Genomic DNA, 21569 nt, shown 5'->3' with positions numbered 1-21569 from the left:
ATTATGCAATATATTTCATGACATGTCACATTGTTGTAATGAACACTGTGTGAAATGTCAGATTGTGCTGTCCAAAAATAGGCCTAGCTTATCCTCTGCCTAGTATATTGCGGGCAGCCAGGTTTCTCCAGCTCTAGGCTGGAAGTTGCTGCAATCAGTAGACTAATAATTCTGTGAGTTATGAGTAAAGAGGAGCCAAAATGTGGCGTGGCATGGACCTGGGCACAGGTTTTACAGCCTTAGGATAGGCTTATTGCTCGGCACAGTCAATTGCGTAATAACTACCTTGGTAAAAGTTCAACCAACATCCGTCCTATTGTTAACTTGTGTATAAATGAGTAAGTATTAATCAGCTATATTTTCAGGCACAAGTTCATTGGTCTCCAATCATGTGCCACTGAGTGCCAAGAAAATGCAGGTTTTCATTTGAATAATTTCTTTAACAAACTGGCACACTTCCAACCAAATAGGGGGGTAACTAAATAGTGAAATCAGCTGATGTAGTGTTTGGTTGAAGACCTGCAGGCTCATGACCAAGGATGGTTTATGCAGGCACATGATGGGAGACCACTGCTCTAGTTTAGTGTAGTCTAGCCTGCTACTCTTCACTGATCCCTCTCAGTTGACAGATGCGTGTTTTAAACACATCTGCCGGCTGAGCGCAGGCCCATGAATGGACGTGGTGCGACTCCACGCAGATCCCCCACCCAGCCGCACCGTACCGGAGGGCTCCTTTTTTTTTTTTTACGCCACACGGTTCCGCAGCAGGGCCTTGTCACTACCGGGTGGAAACCGCCGTGCTCGCCTCACTGTCGGTCGTCAGCAGGGCCGCATTTGCCTCACAGTGCCGCAAACCCCGCCCCTATCGGATACGATGTGTAATATACAGGAATGTGATTGGGCCTCGCACCCGTCCATCAGCGCTTATTTCTGACACACTGGTCGGATGCTAACGGGGTGGGCGGGCGCAGCTAAGAAAATTATAAGGTCATTTGAATTACGCTGGCGAGCGAGCTTATCGGCTACAATGAAGCAAAAAACGATATCGGCAGTAACAATGAACGGATGATGTTCACGGGGGCAAAGTCGAAGCGCGGGGCCAGGTGATTTTGACTCCAATCCCACAGGAGGAAGGGCTGCTCGTTCTTCTATTCCAGGAGATCCCGGGGTGTGTGTGTGTGTGTGTGCGTCTGTGTGCGTTTCTGTGAGCCTCTGTCAAGCCAAGCGAGCGGCGGCGAGGAGCGGGGGACCGGGCTAGCTTATAAGCCGATCAGGGTGGAATCGCACACAACGAGGTTCACGTCTGGAGAGTTTCTGCGCACAAACGTAGTGTGACTGCTGGGACGCAATACAAGGTATGTGGAGCGACTGTCCGGTCACAACCCGTGCCGACTGTGCGCGTCCCCCACACTGTTTAGTTTACGGATGGGTCCGCTATTATTTAGCCAGCTAGGGAAGAGAGAGAAAGAGCCGACGCTGGCTCTCTTGTCCTCTGTCAACCTTGTCAGCGATCAGCCTATTGGACGGACTGGGAAATCAGCTCCGCGCAGGGCAAGTATACCAGAATAATAGGCAGCTCTTGGTCAAAAGGGCTATGAAAGGTCATTTGTGAACGTGGACAGCACATTCAGCATGCCACCTCATCTAAAAGAGGCTGCTGCTGTCAGACTGTCCATCCGCTCCCCGCTAAGCCGATGCGCGCAATAGGCTGCGCACCCAGCTTCCCAAGCGGTCCCTGTCACCATAACCGACATCAGGGAGCCCGCTGTGATGGCAATTGTTTAACCGAGTTATGTCTAAAGGCCCCGTCCGAAAGCGCACATGGCGTTGCTAGTGAGGTGTAGCCCAACCAGCAGTGGGTTGAGCCTCTCTCTGATTTCCCCGTCCCAGGCACTCTCCACTACCGCAATATGATGCTACGCGCCTTTTAAATTTCCGGGTGTAGCGGCAGCGAATGATGGAGCTATTTTTTCTATGAAGTGGCGTGATCTACCCTCTAAATCCATTTCTTTCACCTGGCCTGTGACGTGTGTCGGTCCGTTGGCTATTTACAGTAACTGAAACGTCTACAACATTGTCCTGCTGTAATTCAGAGCGGCGGTCTGCATTTTACATGAGTTGTTGAATTGCCGTGATATAGGCTAGCCTATCCGTCATTAAGCATGGACGCAGAGCGATAACATACTGTGTGAGCATCTTGACGGTTATAATAACGGGCTGTAATCATAAAACAACCAAAAATGTACAGTCGATTGTTCCTAATAGGCTACACCCTGGAAATAAGAAGTGTGCGGGTTTATTTTACGACGTAATGAATAGATAATAGTGAAGCAGCTATCTAAACCTATCGTTTACTGGTTATAGGCTCATCTTCCTAGCTATCAGGTAGCACTGAACACCAATGTCAACACATGCTGTCCTCTATGCTGTCAGCTGGGCCCATAGACTGCTGGCATTGGGTCAGGATTTCCTCAAGGTTTCTTGGCTGCAAGGGCTTTATTCCATTGTAACTGAACAAAAAAAAGATCAAGGATGGGCTCAGTTTTATTAGTTTTAAACCCTGCTGTCCTGCCCTGGCCCGGTAATAGTAAACAGTCTATTGTAAAGAAGGCTAGTGAGCTGAGTCAGTGGATTGGGACAGGATGTGTTGACAAAATCATAACAGATAACATTCTTCTGTTAAGTGGCTGTCTGTGAATACCAGTGTGAAGATGCTGATTCATGACCTGTTTCGCTGACTTAAACTACACTTAACCTTTCTCCTGATGAACTGATGTTTGGTTGTAAACATGTGAAACCGGTAGTTACATTCTGCAGCTTACATTCTATTTCCTACATGTGTGTGTGTGTTCTTTCAGGATGATGCGTCTAGCGTGTTGCACAGCTCTCCTGTTTGTGCTGAGGCTGCTGGTGGGTTTGCCCTGGTTCCAGGTTCTCCCGGCCATCCTGATCTTCTACCTGGGATCCGGAGGATGGAGCTTCCTGCAGATCTTCGCGAAAACAGTCGGCAGAGACCTGCAGTAAGCATGGGGATGTGATTTTGTGTGTGTTTGTGGGGGGGGGGGGGGGGGGGTGAGTAGGGGTTCATATGTGGGTGTGTGTCACGAAAAACCTGGATAAGTCATGGAATTTGAATATTGTAGGAATAGGAATCGAATATAGCAATGTGTGCAGGTAAAGTAGGAGTTATGTGTGTATATGGTGTCATCTTTGAAAGCAACTTTGAAGAACTCAGTGGCCAAGACCTGAGTCTCCTCCTCAACAGGTTTAGTTTGAAATACCTACAGCCAGCAACTAGAGTTGAGTGTGATTGTCAGCAACCAGACAAGCTGCATATTCCTGCAAAACACGCTTCACCCCTTTGTGAGGGCAGGTAGGCCTAGGTAATGCATTTTAGACAAAGGACAAAAGGAGGGATGGGGGGAGGATGGGGGCCGTCTACCTAAAGCTAATATTTACAGTTGGGGGTTACCATGGTAATTGTTTTGTGGCCGACTTCCTTTTTTTCCTCAACAGCGTTGCTAATGATAAAACAGGAAATAGTAAAAGGCAGCCTCGTTTGACCTCTCCATGGGAAATGAGCTGCAGTGACCTGACCGACAGAAATGAGCTCAAAAAATGGGTGCTTTTTTTTTTTTTCTTTTTTATCACCCATGGAATTTTTCAAAAAGGCCTCCTCTGTCTTGATTCCCAAGTTTCCACTTACCAAGTTCATATTTGAAAGAACTGTCATATAATGAAAGTTATGCAAAATTTGCAAAAAGATGTATTCTCTGTTCTTTAGACCTACAATTACTACTGTGCATCAGCTACCTTGTTGGGTGCACCTGCTCAGAAACTCTGCTGCAGATGGGAATACCCCAAACCATACATACAGCACATACTGGACAGTTCTGATGATGTAGAAATGAACCTTTCACACAGGGACAGTGTTTGGCACAACTGACTGTGGAATATTCAGTGGAAGCATACCTTTTCCACAGTAACTCATAGGCTCTTTCACTGTAATGCATTGTAACAATGCTTATGTATTTTAATTACAGAAAGTATTATGGTGGTCATCGTAACCCCTTTGCACACTGAGCCAACCTTCCAACATAAACCAGTCAGTGCCTACAAATGCCAGCTGTCATTACTGGTGGTTCAACAATTGTAATTGTGTGGAGTTTAGAAAAGTTGGATATTTCCTTAATGATGCAGGGCAGTTTGTTGCCAATATAAAGCGGCACTCAAGCAGGTAAATAAAGAAAAGCAATTTTTAACGTATGTATGAATGTATGTATTAAATGTTCATAGTATATAATCATAGCCATTATATATTTTATAATGGGTCTTCCTGAAGAACAGTAGGCTAATAATAGGTCAAACTAATAATAGGTCTGATGAATAGCTAAATAAAAGAACTGAATACCGTAGTTAAATCCATTTCATCCAGCTTCCCCATTGTAACAACAAAATAAGCTCAAAATAAACATCTTTGTTGGAGCATGTCGGCACAGTGTACAAAGCCTTTTAATTGTAGCAGCCAAATGTCTTTGAGACAACTGCACAATAATAAATTATCTGTTGATCCTGGACCAGCACAAGACTAATCTCTTGTGTAATGTGTAAATATCATCATAAGATATATCACAAAGATATTTCTGATCTTTCAGTAATAATTTAAAGCCCTGGAAATTGCCTGCTATCTTTACACATGCATCATAAATGTGCTGTGTCTAGTGAGAGATTTGTGTGAAAGGCAGACTTTGCCCACTGGACCGACCCAGCCCTCTCTGTTGTAACGTTTTACAACCCCTCACTGCGCCTCCTGCCATAATGTTTTGCACAGTATAGGTCTATGTAATAGCTGACCAACTGGAGCTGATATGCTTCTGGCACAGCTTTGTAGCAGCCTTCTCCAAAACAACTGGAATGAATGGTGACCATTTCTTTGGAGTTCCAAAAAGGGGAAAATGACCATAAAATTACTCCAAACAGCATAATCCAAGTGTTCTGAAGCCAAATGATTGCACTCTGGGTCATTATCTCCTAGATTTTCCACACTTGTTCTGCAAAGCGCCAACCGTCACTAAGTAGCAAGCAGATGCTGCTTTCAAACGCTGTTGGGAATATTGTAATTACGGGTAGAGTGTGCTTGAACGACCTGATAAAGAGGTCGAATTTTACATGATACCCAAGATGCCAAGATGGGTATCACTCTGTTTAACTTTTAGGTGGCATGCATAACAACCTTTAGTCAATAAACGTATTAAAATATCAATTACTAACTAATAACTAATTTATTAAAAACTGATGCAAATATTCTCTTCATCCTGCTGTTGCAGCACAAAGTAACTCTGTACCACTTGGTTTCTAAAATAGTCACCAAAAACCTATGTTTGTTTCAGGATTCATTTTTGTTATTTCTGACTAAAAAGTACTTGAATACGTTGTATAATTAGTGCTCCAGCTCACCCCAGAATTACTTTTTTATTGATCGGCTTCATAATGATAGGTCATAAACGATGAAGCAACGGCATGGTGTGTGCTGGAGCGCTAATTAATTGATTATTTTGAATTATTTGCTAATTAGGAGTTTCCTCCTACACTGGTCGGCACCCAGGGGAACAGCACCACTGTGTACAGGGTAACTTATACATTTATACTATGTGACAAGTTGTATATATGACTGTAAAACTCAGAAGTACAAGCTGACGAGGAGCACATGAAGACTCTTCCGCCAGATCGCTGTAGGGAAACCAGAGCTCCATGAGTGGGGAAAATCTAGGCGATAATGAGGTAAATATTGGACTTTGGACCCACAGTGCAAACGTTTGGCTTCAGAACACTTGGATGCTGTTGGAGTCATTTTATGGTCATTTTTGCCCATTTTGGATCTCTAAAGAAACGGTCTCCACTCGAAGCTGTGTCAGCTAACTCGCTGTGTGTGATATTTAAATACAAACGTCAACAGTGTTTCAACTGACATGATGGTGAGTAGATAATGCAAAATGTCCATCTTTGCGTGAACTATTCCTTTGAATGAATATTTTTTCCTAAAAACAGGCTCTACAAGTTTGCAGTTCTCTTAGGCCATTTACTTTTGCATTGACTGTGTCTCCCCATTAGCTGTGATGATCACACCCATCAGTGGTTTAGTGGTGATCACTGAGGTCGGTATACTGCTAATGGGAGGCGGGTATCAATGTTTACACCAGGATGTTTGACTCAATAAACATAATCATGTTTATTTCAATGATAATTACATTGGTAGGTGGGTATACTCTGTGTACTCGCCTGCACCCTTGACCACACATACTGATGACAGTGATGGTGATACATTGTGCTACTGATATGTGGTTATTACTGGTGTTTTTTAATTGTCTTTCTGGTTCTTCTTTCTATTGCCCTCAGTACAAATTGACAATAACTGTCTGCTCTTTTTCCATTCATTTTGTTCCCTCTGACATTTCTCCTTGGTTCTCTTTCTTTCCCCTCAGTGCGGCAGGCGTTCTACTGCAGGTGAAGATGAACGTCAGGCGCCACCTCAGAGAGAAGAACACCATCCCCAAGATATTTGCAGAGACAGTGCGCCGCTTTGGGGACAAAACAGCGCTGATCTTCGAGGGGACTGGGGAGAAGTGGACCTTCCGGCAGTTAGACGAATACTCCAACAGAGTGGCTAACCTGCTGCTGGAACGGGGTTTCAAGGTAGGGCTACAAAACAAAATAGAAAAATAGATGTTTGGCTGTAATCATGGTGGAACCATTTTGGTGCCAATAGAATCTGCTTTAGCTACTTTTTTTGTCACCTCTTTGGTCCAGTAACCCTTTGTACATAAAAAGCTTCTTTACTGCGTAAAAAATGACCAAAACACTTTATGAATAAAGCACCACAAGGGCAGCAAAAGAATTTCCAAAGAATCATCTTTTTTAGGGGTGTAGCTGATTAAAACTGCAATGTGGTGAAAGCCTATTATGAACAGGCTCCATATCAATAAGCTCTTTGGATAAAAGCAGCCACAGAATGTGGCATGTATTATTTATTTTAAAAGCTTCCCCAGTATTGGAACGAATCTGAAATTGAATTAACTTTGATCAGCCTTTTCTCCCTGTGTTCTGTTCTTTCAAGTGTATGTGGGGAGTATGTGATTTGACAGAATACAAAATCAAGTAGTGTGTGTCCATCCTGAAATACTCGTTTTCAGTGTTGTACTCTTGCCAGAGAGGAAAATGGTGCTCCTGTTCATTAAAAACTACACTTTCCAAGCGATGTCAAAACTGAACTGATTAGACTCTTTCTTGTCAAGACCTTCTTACATGTTGTTTCCATCCAGGTGAGAAAAGAAAAGTTGAAAGATTAAAATCGAGAGAGTTAGGCAGCAGCCACACTGATCCTTTGTGTCTGTCTGTGCAGGTTAATTTGAATTCATTTTCAATGACAGCTGTCCATTGTCCGGACAGAGCTGACGACACGTCCGTCTCCATGAGATTTCCATCCGTTTTGACGAACAGAAAGTTCAACCCAGTTGAACTTTTTCTGGACGGATAGATTAGTCACCATCTGTTTAGCCAGTTAGAGGTGGTTAGAGGCAGTCCTACGTTTGTTTTGGAAAAAATAGCGGCGAACACAGAGACAACGGTACGACCAACACAATGATAAAACAGGGAAAGCCAGGTATAACATTGGGATCAGTTTCTTATTTAATTTATACTGTATAGTCTGTTTCTTCTATTTTCTATGAAATAGCGCTGTCATGAGCAAAGCTTTAGGCTTCTGTATTTCTGCCTCACCCACCATGTTGACGTTCCAAAACAGCCCAACAGACAGAAATCTATACGTCAATAATTCTATCCGTTTTCTGATGGATCAGTGTGGCCGCCGCCTTAGAAAGAAATTGATAGTTATGACATTCAAATTGACAAGATACTCCCTGTTGTTTCCCTCCAGGATGGGGATGTGGTGGCCCTGTTCATGGAGAACAGGTCCCAGTATGTGGGCCTCTGGCTGGGCATGGCCAAGATCGGAGTGGAGGCCGCTCTCATCAACTTCAATCTGAGACTAGAGGCCTTGGTCCACTGTGTCACCATCTCCAACGCCAAGGCTGTGGTGTTCGGGTCGGAGCTGACTGACGGTGAGAGAGGAGAGCATGGAGGAGATGGAGAGGGAGGGGCAGAGGTGTAGATTGGAGAGGCATCATAAGGATATGTGCTAGGGTCGTCTATGTTACCGTTTCAAAAGTCAAGGCTTTGACTAATAGTGATGAGTGTCAGGTTCAACTGTGTCCCCCTGTGAAGAGGGAGGTGAGTGCAATAGGGTTTGGAGGAAGGATCTCTCTTCAACACCAAGGCCATGGTGCTTAAAACAGAGCTGATGAATTGAAGAAAGAGGAGGGTAAAAAGGGGGAAGTTAGAGAAATGTTTGCATCTTCAAACTGCAGTGTTCAGTTTTGAGCTGGTCAGAGGAGATAATTGATTTAGAATTGATAAACTGAAAGAGATATGAGGTATCAGAAACACTCTAGTCACAAGATAAAACCATTTTATAGCAACAAATGGTAATACACTGATATTTGGCATTTATGAGGCCATCGTTTAAATAGACCGCCTTGTTATGAGAATGGATTGTGATTGGTGTGTGTAGCGATCAGCTGATGACTAGCAACACGTAACTTCCGTATCCTGTCTGAACTAAAGCAATGCTCCATTTATACTGTAAACTGATTTTCAAACTTGGAGGGTCATTAAACAAAATTTAAGCAACGTTGAAGCAGACTTAAAATCACTGTAAAGCACTGCATCGGGTCGCTTACTGCTTTTATAAAACGGCGGTAACAAATCATTGTACTAAAAAAAGATTATAAATAGATAATAATTCAATAATTCAATAACTAAATGTTGTTTTTCTCCCAAGCAATATAGTTCCTGACCAAAAGATAAACAAAGTGGTTGCTAAGCAACAGTTAAGTCCCATAGTGAGTGGTGGTTTTTGGTCAGCACACTGATGAACTGTTACATGATCACAGTTGTGCGTTTATTGGGTATTTTACAACAGCTTTGAGCGTGCCAATCAGAACTGAGGACCGGAACTATCTGTTTTATAATGAATGCATAATCTACTAACTAAGTGTGTTGTTTAGACTACCTTACATTGCTTGGGCTTGGGAGGCATTGATAACATGAAATAGGCAGCAGTTTAGCAAAATTGTCCCACATAAATTAGGGCCCAATTTCAATCTTCTCACGACTCTCATTTGGCTCCCCGCCCAATCTGAAAAGCACTGATCTAAACAGCTATAAAGACAGAATGAGTTTTGAGCTGTCCGTCCTGGGATTGATGCAACAGACTTTGTATTGGACCCTATACGTGTCACGTGGTTTATGTCTTTAAGTAATTGGAAACCCAGCTGCCTTGGTACTGAGCAGGAGTCAAGTCAGTAGCATTAGTACTGAGCCAGCAAAACATAAGGCTTTTAAATTAAGCTGCACTGTCTGTTTGTAGGGGAAAATATGAGCTTTCTCTCCCCCTCTCTCTCCCCCTCTCTCTCTCTCTCTCTCTCTCCCCCTCTGTGTCTCTCTTTCTCTGTCTTTCACTCTCTCTGTCTTTCTCTCTCTTTCTCTCTCTTTCTCTTTCAATTTCAAACAGTGTCCAGGTTACGTTTTTATTCTCTTGTGTTTGCACTGTCCTCAATTTGCTCTTTGATCAAATGTGGGTTTTATCTAAATTTTTCCTCTCCCTTCTCCTTCTAAAGGGTGATTTATACTTCTGTGTCGAAGCTAAGCTGTAGCTACACTTTGGGTCTTTGCGTTGCAGGTGTAGCCTGCAGAGGCTGCCGCTGTATCTTACATGCACCTCTCCAAAAATGTAACTGTGTGTAGCACAACGTAAGAACTGTGATTGGCCCGCTTCGTATTTCCTCCTACCTGTATTTGGTTGATGTCATTATTTTTATTGAGTCCTTTTACTTTGCGACATTGTACATTTTGTATCCTTTTATATGACTGTAAATCGTGTGCCAAGGACTGTATTGTATTGTAGCCTGAGCTACACTGCACTATTTTCCAATAAGCTTTTGCTGAAATGGCAGTGAAGTATTGAATGTCCGCCGATAGTGAAGACAACATGGGGCAGATGGAAGAGAGACTAACTGAGGAGGTTCACAAATATGTAGGACACCTCATCTCCAAATTGTAAAGATTACTAGATGTCATTTATGAATTTGACAATTTGTGGTGAGAAATATCCCAGGAAATGAGTTTCAGAGAATGTAAACGCTACTTCTTCTATTATTACCTCCATATTAAAAAAGCACGCCACTGTCATCTAGTGTTTCATTGGTAGAACCATAAATGCTCTCACTGCCGTAGCTACAGTATAGCTTCAACGCAGATGTATAATTTGCCCTTAACTGTCCACCTATCTCTCATTCAAAGGCTGTACCTCTCTCTCCTTTCTTGTTTGCTCCACTCCCTCTCTTTCACCAGGTTTTGCTCTCCCACCCCCTCCACCTGACACCCCAAACCATCTTCCCACCCTGTCCCATACCTCATTCCCTTTCTCTTGCCCGCCATTACCCCATCTCTCCTTCATCTCCCTCTCCATTTCTCCCTCTCCCTCTGTGTATTATCAAGTGAATCGCACAATATGCTGCAGCGTTGTGAAGCATGAATGATGCTCTGCATCTCAGCAGCACTCTTGCTGTGTGGGATATTGAAGTTCATTTAATTTAATATGATTTGACATCTCTCCCTCCCTCTCGTAGCGGTCTGTGAGGTCCACAGTTCTATGGGGAAGACAGTTCAGATGTTCTGCTCTGGAGAATGGGACCCCAAACGGGTTCCACAGGGAACCGAGTGCCTAGAACCCCTGCTGGCTGGAGCCCAGACTCACCTGCCCAGCCGGCCGGACCGCTGCTTCACAGGTAAGAACGCCTGTCCATCAAATCACTCATAACCAATCAAACTGTTAGACAAAGATGAGGATTCCCACACTCCCAGAAAACCTGGAAACAGATTATTTTCTTGAATATGGTCAGATGTCACAAAAAGCTGTGGCTGGCTCTGAAACAGTCCAGATCTGTTGGAGGAAAATATTGCTGGTTGCTGACTGATTTATGTTGACAGTGTTAAAATAATATTATAATCCTTGATTTTAAAGTGAAAAACAAACAAATTCTGAAATGTAGTGTAGTTGATCGTTCAGATTTTAGCTTTCCAGAATGCTTTAGTTTGTTATTTTGTAGTACACATTCATAATTTATCAATTAAAAATCTAAACATGTAGACTGTTCCTGTGAAAGTAATGAAGTAAACATTTTGTTTAAGTAATCATGTCGTGTAGGTAAGATGCAGCATACAAGATACTGTCCAACTGACTAAAATTAGAAATCAAATTTGAGGTCATAATGGACTAATCTTCTCTCTACTCTTACTGTTATTGTTATTGGGAGTTGCTGATGACTCATCACCCAAGGTTTTATGGGCCACTTGTTTCCAAGGCAACCATATATACATGGGACAAAGGGAGAAACTGGTGAATATTCTAGTAATTTTCAGTCAACAGCCAATGTAACGTAACTGTTACTGTATAGCAAGGGATGGTTAGCTCTCTACAGCGACAATCATATCGGATAACTGTTTCCATTTCTCTTTGCCATCCTGTCAAACACTTCTTTTTGTTTCCATTGAGCATTTTGGTAAGCATGTCGCAAAGCCCCTCCACGCCTTAACATGCGGCATTAACATGCGTCTCATAATCAGAATGTTCCTTGATATCGTTTAGCTGGAGAACATTTACACCTGACACTGAAATTCGTCTCCGGTATACACATTGAAAACAGAATTCTTTCTATTGCCAAAACACTGATTGTCACACACTTCACTTGTTCTCATAATACTGACATCCTTTAAAATTGCCAGTAAACATCTTATTTCACTTGTTCTCCCATTATGCTGATAATCCATTTGTATTGGAGAGTATCTTGCTCTTGTGTTTGATCTGCACGCAAAAGTTTCTTTTTATTTAAGTACATGTTCTATGTGGATTGGAGATGCTTTTATTAATTTACACTATGTTGTTAATGTGGCCAAATGCTTTTGGATGGATGGATCCTCAGTGCGTCTTGGGTGCATTTACAGTGGATTTTGTGCATTTTGTCTTTACACAAACACAATCCGATCATGCAGGAGGCACGTTAATGAGAGGTGTCAAGGGGTTCCAGATTGCTGTGAATCCTCTGTTCTCTATTTAATTTTATCCAGAGCAAGTAGCAGCCAGTTTCTTCCTCAAGGACACTTTGACAGGACATGTGACTGTTGATAGACACACTGACTGCAGCGATCAAACCTGTGACCTTTCAGTTACCGGACAGTCTCTCTAACTAGGTCTCACTAGGCCACGCTGCCACCCTCTGCTTACATATTCCACTGTACTCCTGAGAGCACTGGGACTTCGATGAGAATTTGTAATTTTCATGGTCTTTAGAAAGTGTCTCCGCCTCTGGCAATCATTTAATGCTGTAACGTAGTCAAAATGAGCCTGCTATCAAAACAGTGGATGGGCTCTGTAATTAAAGATCAAAGCCAAGCATTTACACTCTTGAACAGCAAAGCCCAGCCAATCAGAAATGAGCATTCGACAAAATGTTTATAAGAAGAAGAAAAAAAGAAAAGTGAATTGAAAATGCAAATTTGCAAATGACAGAGCATTCATCCTCAATCACTCAAATATACACTGGAGATTTAAAACCCATAATAGCAAAAGTTTTTTTCAATTTCAATTTTAAAAATTTCCCCAAATGCTGCCACATGTTGATTCTTAGAAATATATTGTCTCTCCCTCCTGTGTTTCAGATCGCCTGTTCTACATCTACACGTCAGGAACCACTGGGATGCCTAAAGCTGCCATTGTTGTGCACAGCAGGTAGGAAGGAACCATGCAGCTAGCTGCCTGACACACAGGGACTACAATTGCTTTTCTTTGTTGATCCCTTTAGCTTTCATGTTGAATGTGAATGCTGTTAGAAGACAATGGAAGAGAAATTCATGAAAACTCTTTTTTCTCCTGCCCTTTCTTCTCCTGCCCCCCCCCCCCCTTCTTTCTCAGGTACTACCGCATGGCAGCCTTGGTATATTATGGCTTTAGGATGACCTCAGATGACGTGTTGTACGATTGCCTTCCTCTCTACCACTCTGCAGGTATAACTGTAACTGCTAGGTGTGTGTGTCTGTGTGTGTGCCTGTGCCTGTGTGCATGCATGGGAAGCCTTAAGTCAAACACTGACCACCAGTTAAAGCTACAATATGCAACCTTTCACCTGAGGCAGGAAGTGTATTGTTAGTCCCGCCCCCCTTCCCCCTCAGTTCCCCCTCAAGTTCCTGTCCCAACACTTGTCACTCATCTTGATGAGTTGTCTACCTTGAAAAGGCATCCAGCCTGAGTTTGAGGTGACCAGTATGCATAAAGTCCACAACAGACATTGAAGAAGCAGACAGTGAACGCAGGCAATCAGCAATAAAAAACAAAGCAATGCCAATATCCACCCGTGTTTTTGAACGGGTCTTGCCTGGCGCACGTTTAGCTTCACTGTTCCTTCATTCCTTACTGCTGTCTGCCTTTTTCTTGTTGCTATCACCTGCACTTGATCGCCCCACCCAGCTCACCACGTGCCCACAGCAAAAGGTATAAACCCCAAAATGTCCCAAACATCTTTGAAAAGCCAATTTCAGGCAAACAGGAGGATTTAGGCATGTTCACACAAGGTCACAGGCAGACTGATAATGTATAATATTTTCTGTTTATTTTAATATAAAAAGTTGCATATTGTAGCTTTAAATATACATGTTATTTCTGTGTATATTTCCATGTTAAGGCTAGTACTGTTTGACCCTAACACCTCATACTTCTTTGTCTGCAGGTAACATAGTGGGAGTGGGCCAGTGTTTAATACATGGCATGACTGTAGTCATCAAAAAGAAGTTCTCTGCTTCGCGTTTCTGGGACGACTGTGTCAAGTACAACTGCACTGTGAGCTGATTCCCATGCATAATGTAGATCACAAGTCCCTGCCTCAGATTTATTGGGCAAAGTAGCATACCACAAACTCATAGTGTTGCTGGAAGCACATCTTAACTGTCACTCTCCATAGAATACAAACTATAAAAATTATAAAAACATTCATTTCATTGTTGTAGGCTTGGCTTAACTAACTTGGTAGATACTTCTGTCCATTAAATCAATATATCAGTAATCAGTTTTTCCTCTTATCTCTGTCTTCTCTCATCGCTAATCTATTCTGTTTCGCTCCCCCTCCCATCCTCCTCCAGATTGTGCAGTACATTGGAGAGATCTGCCGGTACCTGCTGAACCAGCCGGTTCGGGACACGGAGCGGCAACATCGGGTGCGCATGGCACTGGGCAACGGTCTGCGCCAGTCCATATGGGAGGAGTTCACCAACCGCTTCAACGTCCACCAGATTGCCGAGTTCTACGGAGCCACAGAGTGCAACTGTAGCCTGGGCAACTTTGATAACAAGGTGGGGATCGTTTTAGTCATCTAGTGTATCAAGTAAATATATCATGATATTTCATATCATTATAAGATGAATACTTTGGGGTTTTGTTTTGTTTTGGCTGCTGGTCAGACTAAGTAAGCATTAAGTAAGCAAACATTTAAAAACATCACTTTGGGCTGGTAAATTGTGATGGGCATTTGTCATTATTTTTGACATTTTCTAGACTAAATGATGAATCAATTAATTGGAAAAATAATCAAGAGAATGTTAGCTGCAGCCCTAGTTTGGGAGACTAACTGAGTGGTTGACTGTGGCCTTGACCAGAAGAGAAGTTGAATACATGATTTTTGCACACATGAAAAGTCCAACTGATTGATCATATCCTGTAATTAAGTGGTGTTGATGCACTAAACGACCTTGATGATGGTTGTCGAGGGAGGGGTGAGTGATAAGCTTTCACTTTCTCTGCCTAGGTTTTCCCAGAAAGCCCAAGTGTTTGAATCAGCAACCTTCTGGTCAAATAACCCACTTTTGAAACACTCAGGCTGCCACCGCCCCCTCAACAGTTCAGTCATTTCACATGAGACAACTTCACACTATCCATATGCCAGATCTGTGTTTGTCCCCTTCATTCAAGTATCATTCTCAAAAAAATTGTGTTATTTTCTCAGATTTGGGAGTTAAAGATCATTTATGTCAGCAAAGGGAAGCATAGATCCTCAAGCCTGGAGAGAGAAAAAATCTCCCAGCAAGTTGTATGTACATTTGGACAGAGCTTGATAATCAATCTAAGACATACAGCAAGGTGAGAGAAAGACGATTAATCAGTGGAGTGTAACATGGGGACATTTGTTTGCTGCTCTGATTGGTTGGAAATCCTGCTTTTCATCTACCGCGTCAGACTGACAGCTTTGTGGTTGTTGTTCTTGTGTGTCTCTACTCTAGACCGGAGCGTGTGGCTTCAACAGTCAGATCCTACCCTTCATCTACCCCATCAGACTGGTGAAGGTTGATGAGGAGACCATGGAGCTCATTAGAGGGCCTGATGGAGTCTGCATCCCCTGCAAACCTGGTAGGCCACATGTTAACACATAAAACTACACCGTCTACATCACCTTCACACCCGGTCAACTTACAGTATTGATATACACAGAGAGGCACGGCTAAGTGGGAAAAACACCTTAGAAGGATACACACTCATTCCCTGCTCAGAGATTCCCATCCAAAACAGATTATTATCAGATTAGATTATCAGTGAACCTAATCTGAATTTGTAGTTTGTAGTAAATGCTAAAACATCTCTAATCCTCATATAGCAAATACTTAAATAAAAATGAACGTTTGCATGCAGATCAAACAAATAGAAGACAGTTTGGATAGGAAGATACTTGTCAAAAATGGATTGTCAGGATAATACGGGAACAAGCAAAATGAGATTTCTTTGTTTACTGGGAAACATGTAGTTTTGTAGCCTGCCCCGATGTTAGGCACGTCCTGTTTTACACATTTGTTTGTCAACATACTGGTAAGAATTAATAACCTTATATGTAGACAAGCATAAAGAGAGACTGAAGAGTTATCTCTACCCCATAACTACCTAGATGGTGTGTCTCTATAAATCTAGCTACCATAACTAACCAAGCTCCTGAAACGTAAGGTGGGTTGAACATTGTCAACTCGTAGGTTAATAGGCTAACAACAGGGCATATTTTATTTGGTTAGACAATAAAATAGCCACTAAAACCAACAGAATCCATTTGGTGTCGTGACAAAAGCTCTTTAAAAATGTGGGAGAGAAATAGCCTGAAAACCACAGCTTTACTGTTGTTAACCTCATCAGAAAGCCAGAGAGCCTGCACCCCTTCCAAACCTATATTCATATATTACATATTATATTGCAGCCTATACAAGCGCTCATACTGGGTCCTCTCTGAATCACCCGAGGGAGCTCAAATACTATCCACTTATTTGTTATGGAAATAGATAATTAAATATCACATGAATGTCAGTTGTAAATTTGTTCATAAATTTCTCTGCCTCATACTTTTTCTCTCTTTCTCTCTCTCTCTCTCTCTCTCTCTCTCTCTCTCTCTCACTAGGCGAGCCTGGCCAGCTGGTAGGCAGAATTATTCAGAATGACCCTCTGCGGAGGTTCGATGGCTACGTCAACCAGTCAGCAACCACCAAGAAGATCGCCCAGAGCGTCTTCAAGAAGGGGGACAGTGCCTATCTCTCTGGTTAGAGTCCAAGTCTCCACACACACACACACACACGCACACACACACATTGAGATATTCCATGCCACCTGAACCTTTTGATTGAATATGATCTCTCGCCCCCCCTCACCAGGCGATGTGCTGATCATGGATGACTGTGGCTACATGTACTTCAAGGATCGCACAGGAGACACTTTCCGCTGGAAAGGAGAGAATGTCTCGACCACCGAGGTGGAAGGAACTCTGAGCAGACTGCTGGACATGAAAGATGTGGTCGTCTATGGAGTGGAAGTGCCAGGTAAAATCGTCTGACATAACAGACAAGACTATTTGTTTTTGTTTGAAAGTAAAGATTAACTTTGAGGGAAAAGATGTTTCAAAGCACAGGCAGTTCATGAAAGCAGCATCTAACCATTTATTTAAAATCATAAAACTAAATCAGAACAATATACAGAATATACAAGTCAGTTAAAGAGGTTTCTGCGGTGTATAGAGAAATCAAGGGAATACTGAGCAGATGCTTGACAAGAAACACATTGCGGTCAATACAATAGAGGCATTATTACTGTAGTGTGTTGACTGAATGTGACAGGCAATTAATTATCTGATTTTGAAATGTCATAACACATAGTGTTGAAGTGTAGGTGAGATTGTGCAGACTGGTGGACATGAAAGACAAAGCACAGATGCCACTTGCCATCTGTACATAAGCCAATAGTGTATGGGGGTGCAAGGTAAGATGCTGTATAATAGAGAGGCATGACCATATACAGTACAGTATTGCCAAAGCACATTCCTAAGGTCAATAACAGAGTAACATGTAAGAATAAGAATGATTATGCCCATTAAGATTAAAATAACAATCACAAACAATGGGAAGTAACAGCTATAAAACATGGAACATTAAAGGTGACTCCCTCCTCTCCTTCGAGCGGGACACACAAACACATGCATGCAAGTTTGCGTGTGCCTGCGTGTCTCTGACCTTAAAGTGGATACAGACAACTTTTCAACTTTCCCCCCGTTGTCCCCCCCTAGCGTTTCCAAGTGGTATTGTTGTTTGCGCCGCTGACGCAAAGACAACCGGATCATTTTCCATTAGAGCCTAGCTCCGTGCAATAGAACAAACCATCTGTCTGCTTATCAACTCCTTGATCATAACATATAGTAACTTTCACCACTGCTCATTTTAGAAAGGCCACTGCAAGAAAACGTGTTCTTTGTTTAGATTATCAAACGGACAATGGATCATTTGTTTGTTTCTGGCTGCTAGCGTTAGCGTTAGCTAGCGTTAGCAACATGGCTAACGCTACCGCTAGCAGCCAGAAACGTTAGCAACTTGGCTAACGCCACCACCAGCAGCCTGGCTACTGTCCAAACTACTACTGTCCAAAGCATGAAACAATCCCAATTTGAGCTAGAAACCCCGATCTCAGTGCTATGATAGAGGGTAGAGTTTCCACTGTCACTTTGGTTGTTCCACCGTCCGCCATTTCCGCTACTGGGGATACCTACCTTTTTTTTTTTTACTGGGGATAGCTACCGGACCTCTTTTGGTTGCGCAGTGGATGACGCACTTCCTTTGTGCCATAAGTCGAGCCTTCATTCTCCCGGGAGATCGTACCCGGTGGCAGACAGAATTGCATAGTGAAAGCGAGGCTTATAGGGAACCAATCTAAACGCCGATGGTGTCATTATTCTATAGCCATTACACTGTGCAATCAACATTTACTTCATAATTATAAGTTAAAGCAAAAAAGTTGTCTATAGGGTCTTTAAACTCGAGTTGGTCCACAAAATGAATTCCCTTGTCTTGGTCGTTTCTGTGTGCGCAGGAGCCGAGGGTAAGGCCGGAATGGCGGCCATCGCCGATCCCTCTCATTCCACCGACCTGGAGAAGTTTGGGAAGGACATGGAGAAGGCTCTTCCTCCGTACGCCAGACCTGTCTTCCTCCGTTTCCTGCCGGAGGTCAACAAGACAGGTGGGTGGAGAGGCTAAAATGCTCTTTTTCGCTGCTGTCTGTGTCAAACCTCACACCTCCAAGAAGTCAGCTTTTCACTTTTTTTTATCAGTTGCTGTGCATTTTTAAAATTGTACAGTTGGTTTTGCATGGTTTTCATGGGCTCTAGGGAAATCGAACCAACCCAGCTGGCCTCTGATTGCTCTCAATTTAAGTAAAAAAATGGAATTAAGAAATAGTTTTGAGACAATTATGACAGCCATGATTTGGAAATCTTTATCAAATGATTTAAAGCTGTTTCATGCCAATGCAGTGTCAATGTACAATGTGTAAGCTTTTAATTTTTTTGCAAGCATAAGTTCTATACAAAGATATAAGGAACTGAACAACAGGCTTACATCAGTCCCTTAACCTTTGTTTCCTCTTCCTCCTCCACTTCTGGGGGGAAAGGTTCGGGCTTTATACAAGTTCCAGAAAAATGAGGAAAGGAGCATAGTGTGGAATTACATCTCTCTTTCCTCTTATTTTCTTGTCCTCTCCCTTCATCCTGCCCTCATCATTAAGCCGTCTTTATACAGCTGACCCGGCTAAAAATGCCACAGCAGAGCTGGATAGAATTAATTATGCTCAATTTCCACAAGCACCTTTTACCCGGTGTGATCATCTTTACACTGCGGTAGGGGGATCCAGAGGAACCAGTTGTGCAATGATAAACTTTATCTCATGGATAACTGTTGTGTTAAAACGAGGCCATTTATACGTCCGGTAGATTCAAGATGTTACGGTTAATATTTCTAGTTCAGCTAGTTAAACTGCTTTAATCAAAACCAAAAGCTGATGAACTGCGTATACATTTTAAAAAATTACATTTATTTTTAGTTATTTAGTTTTAGTTATTTAGTTTTGAGTCTCTCACAGTCCCATCGACTTGTTTTTTTTAAATTTCCCTTTCATTTCTAATAACCAATAACTCGTCTCATTGTCTTTGTCAAACATCAATCTTCCAAGAAGTCAGCTTTTCACATTTTTTTTATCAATTTCTGTGCTTTTTAAATTTATAGAGTTAATTTTGCATGGTTTTCATCGCTCTAGGGTAATCGAACCAACTCAGCTGGCCTCTGATTGCTCTCAATTTAACTAAAAAATTGAGAGCAATTTCGCTCTCTATTAAGCTACCGCTGATATTTTTGCGGTTCTCCCTCACCTCAAGTAGAAGGCAAGTGACTGTTTGCCATAGTTTCCCACTGATAAGCCCAGCTTTCACGCCACCTTATGCACAGGTGATGGAATGCTTGTTGTGGCGTGAGATGGTTACCATGGTTACCATGGTATTTGCACAGGCATTTCTCTGGCTTTACTTTACACAGAACAGGTCTGGCTTTTCTCCTTCCTTCCTCCCAGGTTGTGAGGTTGGTCAGAGCCGGGTCATTTCAACCCCCTTTACTCCGGCCTAATATTTACACAGAAATCAGCCCCGGGTCAGATCCACCAGTAACCCGGTGTAAATGCTCTGTGTAAAGATTGTTCCATGAATGGAACAGAAATAGAACTACATTGCTGTGCAGACGAGTAACATTTAAATATTATTATTATTTAATTATTATTCATGAAAAATAAAAGTTTATTTTTTTTGTTTGTTCCTGCAGTTTTATGAAAGCAATAAGCCACTCAAGGCTGTGATTTAAGTAACCTCTCTCTCTCTCTCTCTCTCTCTCTCTCTCTCTATTCCTCCCTCCCTCTCTCCCTCCCTCTCTCAGGCACATACAAGTTTCAGAAGACGGAGATGCGTCGGGAGGGCTTTGACCCCAGCATGGTGTCAGACAGACTATACTTCCTGGATCCCAGCAGAGGGCGCTTTGTGGAGCTGGACGAGGAGCTGCACCGCTCCATCGTCTCAGGGAAACAGAAATTGTGATGACCAGGCTGGCCACCACATCTACACACATGTATACAATAACGCGCAAACACATACACAGAGACACACACACACACAGACACAGGAAAGAAGAAAAAACTATGAGGCCAGGATAGCAGAGTGCAGATCCGATCCGTGTCCCCACATACACAAACAAAGAAATACCTATAAAGTTATAGCCATACACACTCATACACCCCTGCACCCATGCAAACACACTGGCAGTCTCACATGCCAACACATGTACACACACACACACACACATACACATGTACACATGCTATTCCCAAAACTAACTTGCTCCTCAATCCCTAAACGCAAACTTGAACACCCCCCGCCTCACACACACACACACACACACACACACACACACACACACCGCTCCATCCCTTCTGAAATCTCCCAGGCCACGCCTCTCGCTACCTCAGCAAACACAGAGAGAGGCAGCAACCCAGTAACCAGGTCTCACTGGGTCTCACACCAGTCCAACACCTTTAAACTTGAAACAACCCTCCATTGCCACACAATCCCTCTCCACACAGACCTCCACTGAAATCCTCAAACACAACCACACACACCACACACACACCCCTCCCTCCCCATCCACACCTCTCCCCCCCATCATGTTATAGTCCAACCTGGACCCCCAAACCGGATGCTTTGCCGGGGGGGGGGGGGGGGGGGGGAGACACCACTGGCAGAGAAGAGGAGTAACAGGGTGCCTGGCATCCAGAATGCAAAAACTAGGAACTACAGATAAACCACAAACCTAATGGATGTTGAGGAGGAACATGGATACAGTACATACAGTATGTGGCACAATGGAGGGACCTTTGAGGACCTACACTGTCTTTCTGTTTGTCGTTCTGTCGGTGAGATTGTTTTGTGAAGAGACTGGAGGTTACACCGTAGACTTAACCTGCACAATTACCATGTCGGTATCAAACTGCATCTTCCCTCTACCTGAGGTTAAGTTTCAAA

General features: G+C 42.9%; 1 protein-coding gene across 1 annotated transcript; it reads left to right on the top strand.

Annotated features, from left to right (window-relative positions):
* The first annotated feature begins 1035 nt into the window (after nt 1-1035).
* On the top strand, nt 1036-21264 carry slc27a4 (solute carrier family 27 member 4). Its single transcript, XM_071533176.1, has 14 exons — nt 1036-1355; nt 2859-3020; nt 6483-6693; nt 7934-8117; nt 10746-10904; nt 12835-12904; nt 13088-13179; nt 13899-14008; nt 14308-14517; nt 15442-15568; nt 16596-16733; nt 16846-17010; nt 18548-18694; nt 20431-21264. Exons 2-14 carry the CDS (start codon nt 2860-2862, stop codon nt 20586-20588), a joined length of 1932 nt encoding a protein of 643 aa, XP_071389277.1. The 5' UTR covers nt 1036-1355; nt 2859; the 3' UTR covers nt 20589-21264.
* The last annotated feature ends 305 nt before the right edge of the window (nt 21265-21569 follow it).

Source organism: Centroberyx affinis, unplaced genomic scaffold (genome assembly GCF_046629955.1).
Source record: "Centroberyx affinis isolate AG114_WGS23_722 - 3 ecotype Tasmania unplaced genomic scaffold, CSIRO-AGI_Caff_v1 ptg002334l_1, whole genome shotgun sequence".
Lineage (NCBI taxonomy): Eukaryota > Metazoa > Chordata > Actinopteri > Beryciformes > Berycidae > Centroberyx > Centroberyx affinis.
The sequence above is the reverse complement of the archived record's forward strand: the minus strand, read 5'-3'. Positions and strand labels throughout refer to the sequence as shown.